The sequence below is a fragment of the Marmota flaviventris genome, chromosome 15, assembly GCF_047511675.1.
Source record: "Marmota flaviventris isolate mMarFla1 chromosome 15, mMarFla1.hap1, whole genome shotgun sequence".
NCBI classification, from domain to species: domain Eukaryota; kingdom Metazoa; phylum Chordata; class Mammalia; order Rodentia; family Sciuridae; genus Marmota; species Marmota flaviventris.
The window spans coordinates 26,402,754-26,417,389 of NC_092512.1; the positions used below are offsets into that span (position 1 = coordinate 26,402,754).

Here is a 14,636-nt window from a genome sequence, read left to right on the forward strand (position 1 = left end):
GACTTCAAAAGCTCTAGGCATAACAGCCTTATGTAGAGATGGCCAATAGCCAAAAGATGTCTCATATGTATCTTTTCACTAATTAAGAAAAAAATTTAAGAAACCTACCAGCAGACTTTCCCTTTGCTCTTACTGAGAAAAATTGGAATCATAACCAATCCTAAAGCAGCTGGGAAATAATCAAAGATTTACTATTATTTGGCTCAACAAATAAATATTAAGTACCTGGAGTAGGCAAGGATCTCAGCCTCCTCTGACATACACAACTCTCAATTAGTTGAACTCCTCTGGGTCTTTGTGACCAATGAAAAGGGATGCTCTTCTATAAGCAAATTACAGTGTCTACCATGTGATTTTAATTGTTGATCATTTTTGGAGCAATTTAACCAGTTATTATGTTTTACAAATACTACATTGTCTAGATTTCATAAAGATAGCTAGATTACTTCTGCAATTGATTTGTAAGGTTTTCTTGTGGAAACAAGAGACATATAACAGGGCAAAAGTAGCAAAGACACCATGCATTCAAGCTAAAATTAGGGTTCAGGGTATGGCTCAGATGCTAAGTATTTGCTTAGCATATGCAAGACCCCGGGTTCAATCCTAGAACTACTAAAAAAGTTAAATAAAACAAAACACCTTAGTTAGAAGTATGATTTTTCATTAAAAATTAATTACTTGAATTTATCTTTATAATTATTCAGAACATTATAAAATTAGTTGTTATATATTAATAGTAAAACAGGCCAGTAAATCATCTTCAAAATATGAAATACTATATTTTCATAGTTTTAAGGACATCAAAAGAATATAATAGATATATGTTTACATTCTGGCTAGCTGTAATTTTATATTCATTTTGTAAAATTTGGAGTTGACTAGTAAATCCTATAAGTGAACTTACAAGGATTTTTAATATTGTGTATGTTCCAGGTAATAGAGAGGGTCTGAAATGAGATGGTATCTTTAGAACTTTATAGAACTTTTGCAACCTCATTTGGTTGTAAGCTTAGAAGAGATATTCTAGAGCATTTATATATTGATACCAGCTTCTTCGTTTCTATCTTACTTTAAAACAACCAAAAATTCTAGCATTTTTTCTCTCCCCTGCTCTATTTTTGGCACAGTGCAATGTGGCTCCAGCACCCAGTGCTCTCATGGAGCCATTCTCAGAGTGAACACCTGTATATGACTAAATCCATTGCATTGCATTTCTCATCTTGATTGCTCTGTCATCAGCTCACTCTCCTGCTGATTCTCCTCACACCTAAAGTGCTTTTTCCTCTTTAGCTCCTATGATATTAAATTTTTCTTGGCTTTTGTTCCATTCTTTTTCCTGTATCTCTTGTTTCTACATCTCTTACATGGTCTCCTTTTCCAATTGAGCCCAAAATTCTAATAGTGTTTGTAAATTCTGTGCCTTTTGTTCATCTCAGCTTATATGATACTATTAACTGTTTTCTGTAATTCCAGTTTCAGCTAATGTTCTTACAACGTTAATGTTGCCCAGAACCTGAATCACAATAGATTATCAGAAAATATTTTTTTTTAAAAAAGGACTGAATAAATGATGATTTTCAGACCAATATATCTAACCTCTATCTCTCACCTAAGTTGCACAAAATATATCTAACCATCCACTGGATATCTTAAGCTAGATTTCTAGCTGACATCTCAAATTCAACCTATCTAAAAATAATGTCATGACTTTTTCTTAAATTGTAGATTTTATAAATTGTTCTCTGTCTCAGAATGACGCCCTCAGTCATTCAGTTGTAGAAACCAGAAATCTCGATTTGTGTGTGTGTGTGTGTGTGTGTGTGTATGTATGTCTTTTACACTGCATAACAAAACATGCCAGGTCTGTCTTTTATAAGTCTGTTTCTCTCCATCCATAATTTTACTACCTAAGTTCACATGACTATCATCCCTCCCTTAGTCCATTCCTTATGGAGCAAACAGAGCAAACTTATGAAAACTAAAATCTAACGCTATCATTTTCCTCAATTGTCCATAGTGTCCTTAACTCTTTGACATAGTGATTTCAGCCTCGTGCTCTGTTCTCATTCTTGCCTATTCTATTCATACACTCTCAGTTCTTTCTGTTGCTTGTGGATCCTGAGCATATTTTCTTTGCCTGTTGCATTCTCCAATATTGCACTCTCTTTGACTTAATCTTACTCCTTATTTCTGTCTCGACTTAAATATATTTCCTGTGATATACCTTCTGTGAACTTAACAAAAGGTGATGTTCCCTTTATGTTCTCAAAGATCCCTCTAATTCCTTTGTCACAACACCTGTTACATTTAAATGTTGTCACCTGATTCTTTGCAAACTCATGAGAGTAGTAATCAAGTCTGTTCTGTTAGCTAAGAGAGGCCTGGCAGTATAACTTAAGTAAATATTTTTTAGAATAATCAATGAATTACTCCATAAGTGGTATAGTTTGGGCTATTTTAGAGAATTAACGTGGCAGAAAAACTGTTGTACATCACTTTCCCTAGGCAAACACTATTCATAACTGGACACACATTAATGACACTATAAAATCTTTCACCCAGGAAGTATTTTGCTTAATGATTTCACTTTAGAAAATAAAATTTGAGTTTAGCACCATGTTTAGCAATCTTATATCATGTGAAGTATATTTTAAACACTCACACATACATGTGTTATGTGGCTTATATTTGAAATTTCACTAACTTCACTTAAAATTTATCTGGTAATATCTAAGGTTTAAAGCAATATTTATTTTTTTTGACAGGGGAGAGACTGAATATGTGTATGAACAAAGAACTATATGAATATTCAGTAATTTGTATATGACATGCTATAAGATAGCCATGGTAGAAAAAATTAAGAAGTATTTGAAATGTGTACAAAATTATAATAATTCAGAATGATTGTGCATTCTTTGGAAATAACCTCAACAAGTAGTAGACCAATTTGTTAGACCCTTACATGAAATATTTTGGGGGAGTAATGAATTCATTTGTTTGCCTGTTTATTTTGGCAGAGTATATTACAGAAATGATTTCTAAATGAACAAACAGTATTAGTTATCAAGAAAATAACGATCTTTATGTGATGAACCATGGGAAAATGTTGGTTGCATAATTGCTTGAATTCATAACATATCTATCATGAGTTCATATAATTTTCTTAACAAAGTCCAAGGGCCTGGTTTCAATGAATGGAAATTACCTCATAAAACTATCTTATTAACATGATGGACAATTTGATCTAATGCAACATTTTTCTGAATGCTGAGTCAGTGGCTAACTCTTTTTAAATTCTTTATTGACTGTTATCAAACTTTCTATCACAGTAGATTTTCAATCATTTACTTAAGTCTCCTAAAAGATCTCATAGCTACACAGGATAGTTCTTCTGGCTATTTCATGTTTCTACACCCTCTGTGATTTTATTATGCCAAAACATATTCAGAATTTGCAGAGAATCCTAGTGGCAAATTATATTAAATTCCTGTGGTTGTGTAACAAATTACCATGAACGTGATCGCTACAACACAAAGTTGTTTTCTTGTAGTACTGGAAGCCCGAAGTCCAAAACCAGCTTTAGTGTGCTGAAATCAAGATGCTGTCAGATCCTCTTCTGCTCTAGGCTTTGGAGAATCCCTTCCTCTCCTTTTCCAGCATCTAGTGGTTGCCTGAATTCCATAGCTTCTAGGAACATTTCTCAATTTCTGCTTTGGATACATTGCATTCTTCTCTTCTGTCTTTCTTGAATTTCCCACTACATATTTCTATCTCAAGATCTTCAGATTAATCACATCTGAAGGACCTTTTTTTTTTTTTTGCATATAATATTGATAATCTCCAGGAATTAGAATCTGGTATTTTTGATAGCTATTATCCAACCTTTACATACATGTTTACAGAATTAAACAAATTTTCTTCCTCCAATTCATGGAATAGGGTTTCTTGGAGATGTCTGCATTTTTGTTCTTGCTACCCTCTGCTTTCAATGACATAAGGGAAAAAATAAGTTGTTTTTACACATTACCTTTTTATTTTACTCCTCTAGTCCCACTGCAAAACATGTGAGTTCTGGGTCTTCCTTTCTTCTTTTTCTATTTCCAGTTTGTTTCTTTTTTTTTTTCCCAACTGCAATAAATATTGAAATATTACTGCAATAGAGATTGAAATTTTCTTTTCTCATTTATTTTCTTCACATAGTGCTGTGTAGTGCTGTACTTAAAGCATAATTCTGGTTATATTTCTCTTCCTACTTCTAAAACCTTTCATGGAATAGTGAAAGTATAATTGTACCTTCAAGTGCATAATTATTTTGCTGGTATTTAGTCTTTAATGAGTCTCTCTCTCAGTCTCTCTCATAGTTAAGAGTCACTGAGTCCTTAATATACATTATGCATTATTCTAAGCCTTTTTTAACATATTAACTAATTTATTTTTACAACGAATCTATGGATTAGATACCTTAATACAATGATTTATGTAAATAATCTGAGGTACAGGCACAGGGAGATTAACAGCTTTCCCAGGGTTTCATATGCCAGTAAATAGAAGAAGTCAGGAAGTTGCAAACCAGACACATTGACTATGAAATCTCTTGTATTTATCACTAAACTCCATTCTTTTTAATTTTTCTATGCTTTTTCTAACTTTGCATGCATATTTCCTCTTATGTAAATTGCCTCCACTGTAGCTAAATTAGATTACTGATGGTTCACTAAATCCAGTTCATGATTTGCCTCATCTACATTTTTACACACTATATAATTTCCTTCAGTTGAAAAACTCGTATTACCTTAAACTCAGTCCAAATATCAACTCCTGCACAAATCTTTACTTTTTTTTTTAAGCTCAGTGCAATCTTTTCTTGAATTTAAGAAATTAGAAAATTCAGATATGAAGAGAGAATTGGTTATTGTTTCAGGAAGTGTGGTTATATTAACAACCATAGCTTGAATTTTCCTGGTCTTCTTGTCCTGGAACATAGCCACTAGGTCTGTTGCCAACCACACAGGAAGGATAGCTATTGCCATGTGGCATTCACCCCTGGAAAAGAAGTACAGCATTCATTTGAATGGAAGAATGATGATGAACTGTTTTGCAGACAAGAAATATTTAATGAATAAAATTGTCATAAGTACTTAGTGAACAAGTAAAGTACCTATATCTGTAACAGACTTTAGCTAAACAAATACATTTGTGTTAATAAAGTTTTTCCATTTCCTCCTTTAACAATTCAAAATAGTAAACAAAGAGCAAAACAGTCTCCACAGTTGTGAGGGTCCTGTGGGTTCTTGGAAAGGCTCAAGCTGGGCCAAGTGATGTGCAACAAAGTAACACATGTCTCTTTCTTTAAATAAAAGTTAATAGACATCAGAAAATTAAATTCCATCATATTCCTTTTCTACTTAAGGGACCATAACAGTGATTTAGTTATTATGACTCCATTCACTTAAAAACAAAAAAACAAAAAAAAAAACAAACAACAACAACAAAAAAAACTTGTTTAAAATTGCATATGTTACCATGTATTTTTTAGGTCATCTATGAGGAAACCTATTAAAATTTGCATAGGTGATAATGTTATTGCCTAGCATGTGCGGGGCACTGGGTTCGATCCTTAGCACCATATAAATATAAACAAACAGAATAAAGGCATGCTGTTCATCTACAACTACAAAAAAAAATTTTTTTAATAAAATGATACAAAGAGTAGGCATTGAACAAAGTTTACATAAGGAAATGAATCCAGTTAAAATATATGTTATAAGTTTCTTTGTGTTTGTGGACCACAAATCTGGTTATTTTCTAAAACCTAAGTAAATGAGAAGACCTGATTACTGACAATAATCTAATACTTCAAGATAATAAATGTTAATCAACATTTATTGTTGGAACATGCATGGGAATTCTTGAGTCATTAGATTAACCCCAAGCTTTTAATAAAGAGAATACTGTGAAACAGCCGTGGATATTCTCAGTATTATAAAAAACTATAATAAACACTGCTGGGTGTTCCATAAGGCTTTTCTTATAAAAATCAGTTCATGTAGGCCAGTGCCTTAATGAAAAAGATCAGTTTTGTTAAAACCCTTCTATGAGGGGGCAAAATGATGTGGTCCAGGCTTTGAGATTTGTTTCAAGAAGAAATAGTAGATTATAGTATATGTATCTGGTTAGATATTTGCATTCTTATCAGTAATTATTATTTCACAGGTGCAAGTTGTTAGCTTTGCTACAGAACATAACTGGGATTCTCTGGACTTCTATGATGGTGGAGACAATAATGCTCCAAGACTTGGAAGTTATTCAGGTAAAGAAGAGATCTGAACTTAATTACAATACAGATAAAATTAGGAATATAAAGAATTCCCTAAAACTATGTCTTGATTTTAATCTAATTTTTATAAACTATACACAGTGAACTAAATTATAAATTTAGAAATTTCAAAATCTAAAAATTTAGAAACATCAAAATTGCCATTTAAAACCTGTAGTATTCTTATTTGTATGATTTTTAATTGATGCTTTTATGTTAATGGTAATATTTTTACTGAGTTGTCATTCAGGAATAGTGTGTGTGACTTTTTTCTTAAAAAAGTAGGATGAGTGATAATAGATAAAATTTGTGCTTGGTAATTATAATATATTTACTCAATAGCATGCTGCACAGTCATTAAAATTGTTAGAGATTATGTAGTATGATAAATGTTATATAAGGTATTTATGTGAGAATAAAGAAAATACAAAATTATTTCTGTGAGATGAGTAAAATGATATAAAATTTATCTATTCATGTAATAATACCAGAAGGAAAATGTTGTGCACAATGTTATCTAACTTTTTAAATATTCTGTTGAATTTGTTAAGGTTTTAAAGGAAATTTATGCGATGATTTGAAAGTTTCTTTCATCCTATAGAAACAGAAATCAAATTTTACTTTGTTACATTTTTATAATTTCATTTTTAAGCTTTAGTAATACAAATAGAAACATAGCCAAATGATCAACTTAAACGTTTCATATACTAAACCAAAATAAGTTGAATGATTTCAAGCTTTTAAGAGATTTTTAAATGGAATATAATGAATTATCCAGCATCACCAATGAGAAAGGGAAAAAATATCTGGAGCAGGAGTTGTTTGGCATAGTCATAAACATTATTTTAGAAAGAGATCCAGATAGGAAACATCTCATTAATGTTTTAGTATACTTTTATCATAATAGGTTAAGTGTAATACTTCCTTAAAAATAAAAGTGATAAAGAGAAGGTGACAAAAGTGATAAAGAGAAAACAACTGTTGATTATCAGGTGTTAGTTCTGTGTTAGGCTTGTTACACATTTTCTCATTGAGTCTTTCTAGCAGTCCTGGTAGTGATTGAAATCAGCAAGATTAGGTTGCCTGAGGATGCACAACCAATGTTAGAATGAGATTTGGACCCAGATGGTGTGACTCCAGAGTCAGAGCTCCTAAACACTAAAATCCTCTAAAGAGACTTAAGGCAGGTCTAGTGACCTTTTGGGTAAATACCCTTGTCTTCAGTGATTCAGTTAGGACACTAAGGAACACAAAGGAAGGTCAGAGAAAAAAACAACAACAATTGTGTGTTCTGTAAGGAATTCTTCCTGTTCTCTTCTAAAAGTTATTGGGGGTGAGGTTCACATAGTTTACAAAGCAAGTATAAAGTAACCATCTACTTTTAAGGTGACAATAATATGAATTGATATGTTTGTTGTATGTACTTCATCTTGAAACAGAATAAGAATTGAAAATTATTTTCATTTGAAATTGCTTGGCATTAGAAAGTACTACAGTGTAGTCTTAAGTCTTGTATCAAATGGTGAAGAAATAATTCACTCAAGTAAATATTTTATATTTTCCAACTCAATAATTGGATGAAAAAATTTGATTTTCTTCAGAAGTTAACAAGAACCCCATTATAATACATTGCTTGAGAGACAAGTTTAACAGTTCAAAATGGGATTTTTTTTTCTTTGAAAGCTAACTGCCAGTGTAAGAAACATCAAGGTATTTAACCTGTTGAAGAATTATATATATTTCATTAATAAATGGAAATAAATTACTATATGCTCTGGACCCATACAAAGTCCTTAGTTTTGCCTTAAAAATCACTTGCAATTTTTAAAATAAAGTTTATTATTACTCATACATGTAATGTTGAAATCTAAGTGAAATTAACAACACTAATTCTATGTGACCTATAAAATTTACTGCTTTGACTTTCACCAGCTCTTCTACTTCTATCTATTTTGGGGGAACTATCTAAAGACATCTGTCAAAGGTCAATCTCTGGGAGATAGTAAGGAACAGTAAAATGTAAAAGGATTATGGGAGAAATACTTTTATTAAAATATTCTCACAAAACATTTTGACTAATACATAATTTTAGTGGTAATGTATTGGCTAATTAAGAGTTTACTAAGTTTTAACTCTACCTTTTGTTATGTGATCATTGATGTACTTTTTCCATTATCATTTCAGGAACAACAATACCCCATCTTTTGAATAGTACATCTAATAATTTATATCTAAATTTTCAATCAGACATCAGTGTGTCTGCTGCAGGATTTCATCTTGAATACACAGGTAAAAATGAAATCAAGTGCTATTCAGGAAAGTTAAGGGAATGTTTATATTAATTAAAAATAATTTGTGAATATAGAAACTTCAGCATTGTCAAAAGGAAACATTTAGTCTTAAGACTATTTTTGAAGTGTACCTTTAGTTATATTGTAAAAGTATACAGATAAAATTCTATTAATTTCACTAGAATTTACAAGTATTTCTTTTTTTATTGTGGTAAGAACAATTAATATGGTGTCTACCATCTTAATACAATTTTAAGTGTGTACTTAGTATTAAATGTAATCCCACAGATATGCAGCAGACCTCTCTAAAGCTTACTTATCTTGCATAACTGAAACTTTGTACTTGTCAAACAGTGACTCCTATTTCCACCTCTTCCCTACTCCCCATGTCCTCACAACCATCAATCTACTTTGTTTCTATGGAGTTGACTGTTTTACATATGTCATGTAAGTGGAATCATGCAGTATTTGTCCTTCTATGATTAGTTTATTTTACTACATAATGTCCTCCAGATTTACCTGTGGTGTTGCACATGAAGAGTTTTCTTTTCTTTTTTAAAATTGGAAGAACTTCATTGTATGCATGTACCACATTTTCTTTATCAATTTTTGATGATATTTAGGTTGTTTTCAGGCCTTAGTTATTGTGAATAATGCCAAAATAAATATGGGAGTGCAAATATCTCTTTAAGATCCTAGGATTTCTAGATCATATGTTATATTTATTTTTAATTTTTTTGAAGAAATCTCTGACTTGTTTGCCATTTTGGTTATGCGGTGTTAGATTCTTGCTATCATTATTTGAAGATCTACAATCTTCACAGCTTACTGATTTCAAGGTGGGATAATTTTCATTTCTCACCAATTTACATTTCCCTGGTGATTGGTGAAATGGGTATTTTTCATATAGCCATCAACCATTTGTAGGTTTTCTTTGGAAAAAATATATGCATTTAATTTCTTTGACCATTTTCTATCAGGTGATATTTTCTTGCTACTGAGTTGTTTATGTTCCTTTTTTATCTTGTTCATTAATCCCTTTTCAGATATTGGTTATAAATATTTTTTTCTAATTTTGCAGGCTGTCTTTTCACTCTTGATTATTTTATTATGTGAAGTTTTGTTTTGTTTCATTTAATCCCACTTGTCTATTTTTGTTTTTGGTGACTATGCTTTTGGTGATATATCCAAGAAATCATTGCCAAGACTAGCATCCCTAATCTTTTCTCCTGTATCTTCTAGGAGTTTTACAGTTACATTTAAGCCCTTAATCCATTTTGAGTTGATTTTTAAGTATATTGATGATAGGGTCCAATTTTATTCTTTCACATATGGATATTCAGTTTTTCAACACTATTATTAAAGACACTAATATGTCCCTATTGTGTATTCTTGGTACCCTTGTCAAAAACAAGTTGATTATACTTGTGAGGATTTATTTCTGGGCTTTTTTATTCTGCTTCCTTGGTCTATGGTCAATTTTTAAAAATTTATATAAAAATGCAATTTTCATTTTGAAAGAGATTGTGTTAAATCTGAAGATTGTATCATATAGTATGGACATTCCAACAAAACTGTCTACCAGTTCATGAACATGGATCTCTTTTAATTTATTTTGTGTCTTGTTTAATTTCTTTTGTCAGTTTTTTGATGTTTTAGCATGCTAGTCTTTCAACTCCTTGTTAATGTTTGTTTTGAAATGATTATATTTTATACTACTGTAAATGGGATTATTTACTTACCTTCTTTTGTGTTATTCATTTTTAGTCTGCAAAACAAAATATTCTAAATGTCTTCTTATAAGTTATTTCTTTGAAGATAATTGACTAATATAAAAGACAGAAAGAGAACACATAGTTCTCTTCATGTAGTAATAGAGATATTTGTGGTAGAGTTCACAAAAGCAATAAATAATCCATTCCATTTAGAAGGTTCATGGAATAATTCAAACAGGTAGTAACATTTGTGCCAAGTCTTAAAAAACAGAAGTTTTACAGTCAGACCAAAAAGAGGTGGGTATTTTCAGTAAAGGAAATTTCATGTTCAGACAGAGCTATGAAATACGCCACATTAGGAGAACTGCAACTATTTCAGTAGGATTGGCACATACAATTTGAAGGAGCAGCAGGAACTAATGCAATTTATATAGGTGTAACTACTCCTGAAAGGTGTAGAGTGACATATCAGAAATTTAATTCTTAATAGTTTTTCATACAAAAAGGAAATTTGAGCTCATAATAATCAATAGGTGTTGATAAAACAGAATTGCTTGCCTTAGAACAGAGAATTGGGAATTTGACTATTTTAAGGAAAAAACAATGACTAGGGACTTTAAATGTCATCAATTTAGATCTTGGGAACAAACATCTTTGATAAAAGGCACATTAGATATAAGTAAAGCATTTTTATTTGTGTGTGGGGGGGCGGTACTTGGGATTGAACTCAGTGAGACCCTATCTCTAAATAAAATACAAAACCACTGAGCCACTATTTTGTATTTTATTTAGAGATAGGGTCTCACTGAGTTGCTTAGCACCTCACTTTTGCTTAGGCTGCCTTTGAACTTGTGATCCTCCTGCCTCAGCCTCCTGAGCCACTGGGATCACAGGTGTTCATCACCATGCCCAGCATAATTTTAGCAGTTTTAATCATGATCTTTAATTTAGAAAGTAATGTTTAATGACTATGTGAACGATACTGATTAAAATTATGGAGGAATTTGAAGATGAATGAGATAAATCTTTCCTAGTTGAATGAAAATTTTATTACATGAAATATTTTACCCCTATACCTGTGACTGTTTATCCAATTATGTTACAACTAATTATGATTATACAATGAATAATCAAGGATTGCCAATATAAATACTTTTCTGAATCAAACTAAAAAATGTGAGAATAAACTTATCATTGGTAATGAGTGAGCCTGAAAACAAATGATGCATCCATGTATTTTATGTGTAATTGCTCTAAATAATGATTATGAGTTCTTCTAGTGGTCGAGAGGCTATGCAATGAGAATGACACTTGTTAACTCTGAATTCATTTTCCCTAATGTAAGTTTCTCAAAGGGATGCTTGAGTTCAGCTGATCCCTAGATACTTCAGAATCATTAGATGTTTCTTTTTACCCAAGAGACAAAAAAGAAATAAAAGCTGGCCATCATATGAAGGACAGACTTAATTAAATTTTCACATATAAGAGGAAGATGATCAGCAAATATTTTAAGCACTATATTGATAGGCTTTACCTATGATATCAAAACATTTGCTGAATATTCCCTTTTAATTTCTACAAAAGTATTTTTAAAAACTTCTTGGATTAAAGTAAATATAAGTAAAAATTACAGTATTACCAAAAGCCTGTAAATGTAATTTTAATACATCATAATTTATCAGAAATTAAAATATTATCCAGTAGACAATGGCCTTTCTTTTTGGACACATTAAATATGATGCAATAAAAGATATATTTGGCAACATTGTCACATAAAAGTATTTCAGCTGCATGTGCTATTTTTCATCAGAGTAGGTGACTCTAAATTAAAATCAGAATTATAAATACAAAAAATGAAAAGATATAGAGGAAATAGTTGAGAAAAACAAAGTTGTAGGTCATGGGAAAAAAAGTGGGCAAAAAAGTAAAGGGTTAGTTAAAATGAGAAAATGATTTAATTACTTGACAGTAGTGAAATCGGTGTCAGAGGATACCTAAAATTATTTTAAATGATTTAAAAGATTTGGGAGTATTTTTCATATCTATTTTGTAATTAATAAGTTTATTAACAGCATTGCAAAATGTTGAATTTAAATGCAAGAGAATGGTGGGTGGTTGAACATGAAGATTTGAAGACTATGGCTTTATAGAATTACAATGACTAATAAATTCTGCTCTGGTTGTTAAGGACAAACTTATAAAAGAATCCATGACAGCATTTTTGGCTGCTTTGTTAATAACAGATTGACTAGCAGTTAAAATGTGTTTGGTGGACCAAGTGCTGCATAGAGCAGCTGTGGTTTAGAGCAGAATCCAGCAGGGCAATCAGAAAAGCTGACTGCTCACTCAGTGCATACTCCAGAAATTCTGGAGAATTCAGTGCCCTCTATCTTTTTTTTTTCCAAATAATTCATTTGAAGTTTTAGAAATGTCAACTTCCCTTCATGGAGATACATCAATTTTGTGGTAATTCAAAAATCTATAGATTTGTTGAAGTATATTATATTACCTGGACAAAGAAATTCTAAAGAACCTATTTATGAAATTAGAAAAACTTCAAATTTTGCTTGAGATGAAAATTTTTTGTAAAATAAAAGTTTTTTTTAAAAAAATATATAATTGACATATAATAATTTCACATATTTATGTGGTACAGTGTGGTATTTCAACATATGTGTACAAAATGTAATAATGAGATCATGGTAATTGTTATATCCATCACCCCAAGCATTTATTATTTATTTTTTCTAGAAATTCAAAAGGCTCTCTACTGGCTATTTTGAAATATACTGAGACCTCTGAATCTATGAGCCCCTGTATGAACTTTTTCTCTTCTAAAATTGTTCTTGTCAGGTTTTAGTCACAGCAATGAAAAAGCCGACTCAAACACATTTCCTTTAGGTATATACCTAGAAGTGAAATTGCTGGATCATATGTTATTATCTTTCAAGTTTTTTGAGGAATGTCTATTGGTTTTTCATAATGGCTGTGCAAATTTACATTTGTACTCAAGGACCATAAGAATTCAAAAAATATATATATAATTTTGGATACTTATATAAAGCAAAGTGCTTAAATGATTGGGTACTGGGAAAAATAGTAATAATGTGTGTGAGTGGTATGTGCATTAATTCTATTAACTTTTTTTCTATGGAGGAGATACATATTTAATTGCACAACTTTGGTATTTCATTTGTGACATTCTCTTAGATAAAAGTTCTGCCCACAGGGTAACATAAGGGAGGAATCATAATGGGGAAATAAGAATCTCATAATCACACTATGAATACCAGTAACAGATGCAGAAGACTTCAGGGTTTCCTATAAAAAAGGATAGACTTACTGTATTCCTAAAGGATTATTTTAAATAGTAAAGGTTTCAGGAAACATGGCAGGTGTTTTTCTGTCTTGGGAAATAGAATGTTGGCTGAGATTCTTGCCAGCAAGTATTTTATTCATCTGTTTTTCCTACTTACTAATGTAGATTGCATGATGGCACAGTTGCTAGACAGACAAACCTTGTTTTTTAGTTTATTTAAAAGGCAAATATTGGGAAATAAGCCAGCTTTGATCATTAAAGTGGTATTTTCCTTTTGAAATTGGTATTTTAACTGTGGAATGTCTCACTCATTATTATTATTATCATTTATGTCAGTAAAACCTCATGTTCTTCTGCTCAACATATCTTCTCTATGCCTTGGTCTCATTCATATTTCTTGATATGTGATTATTTCATATCATTGCCTTCCTATTATCCACTAAATAAAAGCAGTATTCTTTGGCTTACTATACCAACAAAAATTGCTTATGCAATCTTTCATACAAGTGTTTTAGAATATTCTTTCATTTAAATGAAACAATTACTTGTTTCTTAGATATAGCTGTCCTTTCTTCTCTCTTTTTGCACCATCATTCTCTCTTCTTGATGTGCTCTACCTCTCTTCTTCCTTTTGCTAGTTATAAGACTCTTAAATCTTATATCCCATCCTTAACTGAACCTGACTGACCCAGTCAGCCCAGCCCAGAAATTGTTTCTTCTTTCCCTGAATTCTGACATCATTTTCTTTTCACCTTTCTCAGTGCTCCTGTCTTTGTTCATTCAACAAATGATGAACACTTGTGGAATAGTCATTCATTGTTCACATTAACAGATAAAAGAGACAATATACTATTGTACCTATGGAGCTTACAGTCTATCAGATAAAGATATGTAAATAGAAATTCACATAGAATGTGCTTTGTAATACTTTTTAATAAAAACAATCTGTGTAATATTTCAAAAATACTGTGTCATAGAAAGAGCATAGATGAACA

The 14,636-nt window shown here is 31.2% G+C and overlaps 1 protein-coding gene across 3 annotated transcripts in view; it reads left to right on the forward strand.

Annotated features, from left to right (window-relative positions):
• Csmd3 (CUB and Sushi multiple domains 3) overlaps positions 1 to 14,636 on the forward strand; it is a 1,133,871-nt gene that overhangs the window by 1,005,319 nt on the left and 113,916 nt on the right. For all 3 annotated transcript variants that reach the window (XM_027947308.2, XM_027947313.2, XM_027947317.2), the window contains 2 exons: positions 6,214 to 6,310; positions 8,501 to 8,605. In XM_027947308.2, coding sequence (XP_027803109.2) covers positions 6,214 to 6,310; positions 8,501 to 8,605 — 202 coding nt within the window. The remainder of the gene's footprint in view (positions 1 to 6,213; positions 6,311 to 8,500; positions 8,606 to 14,636) is intronic.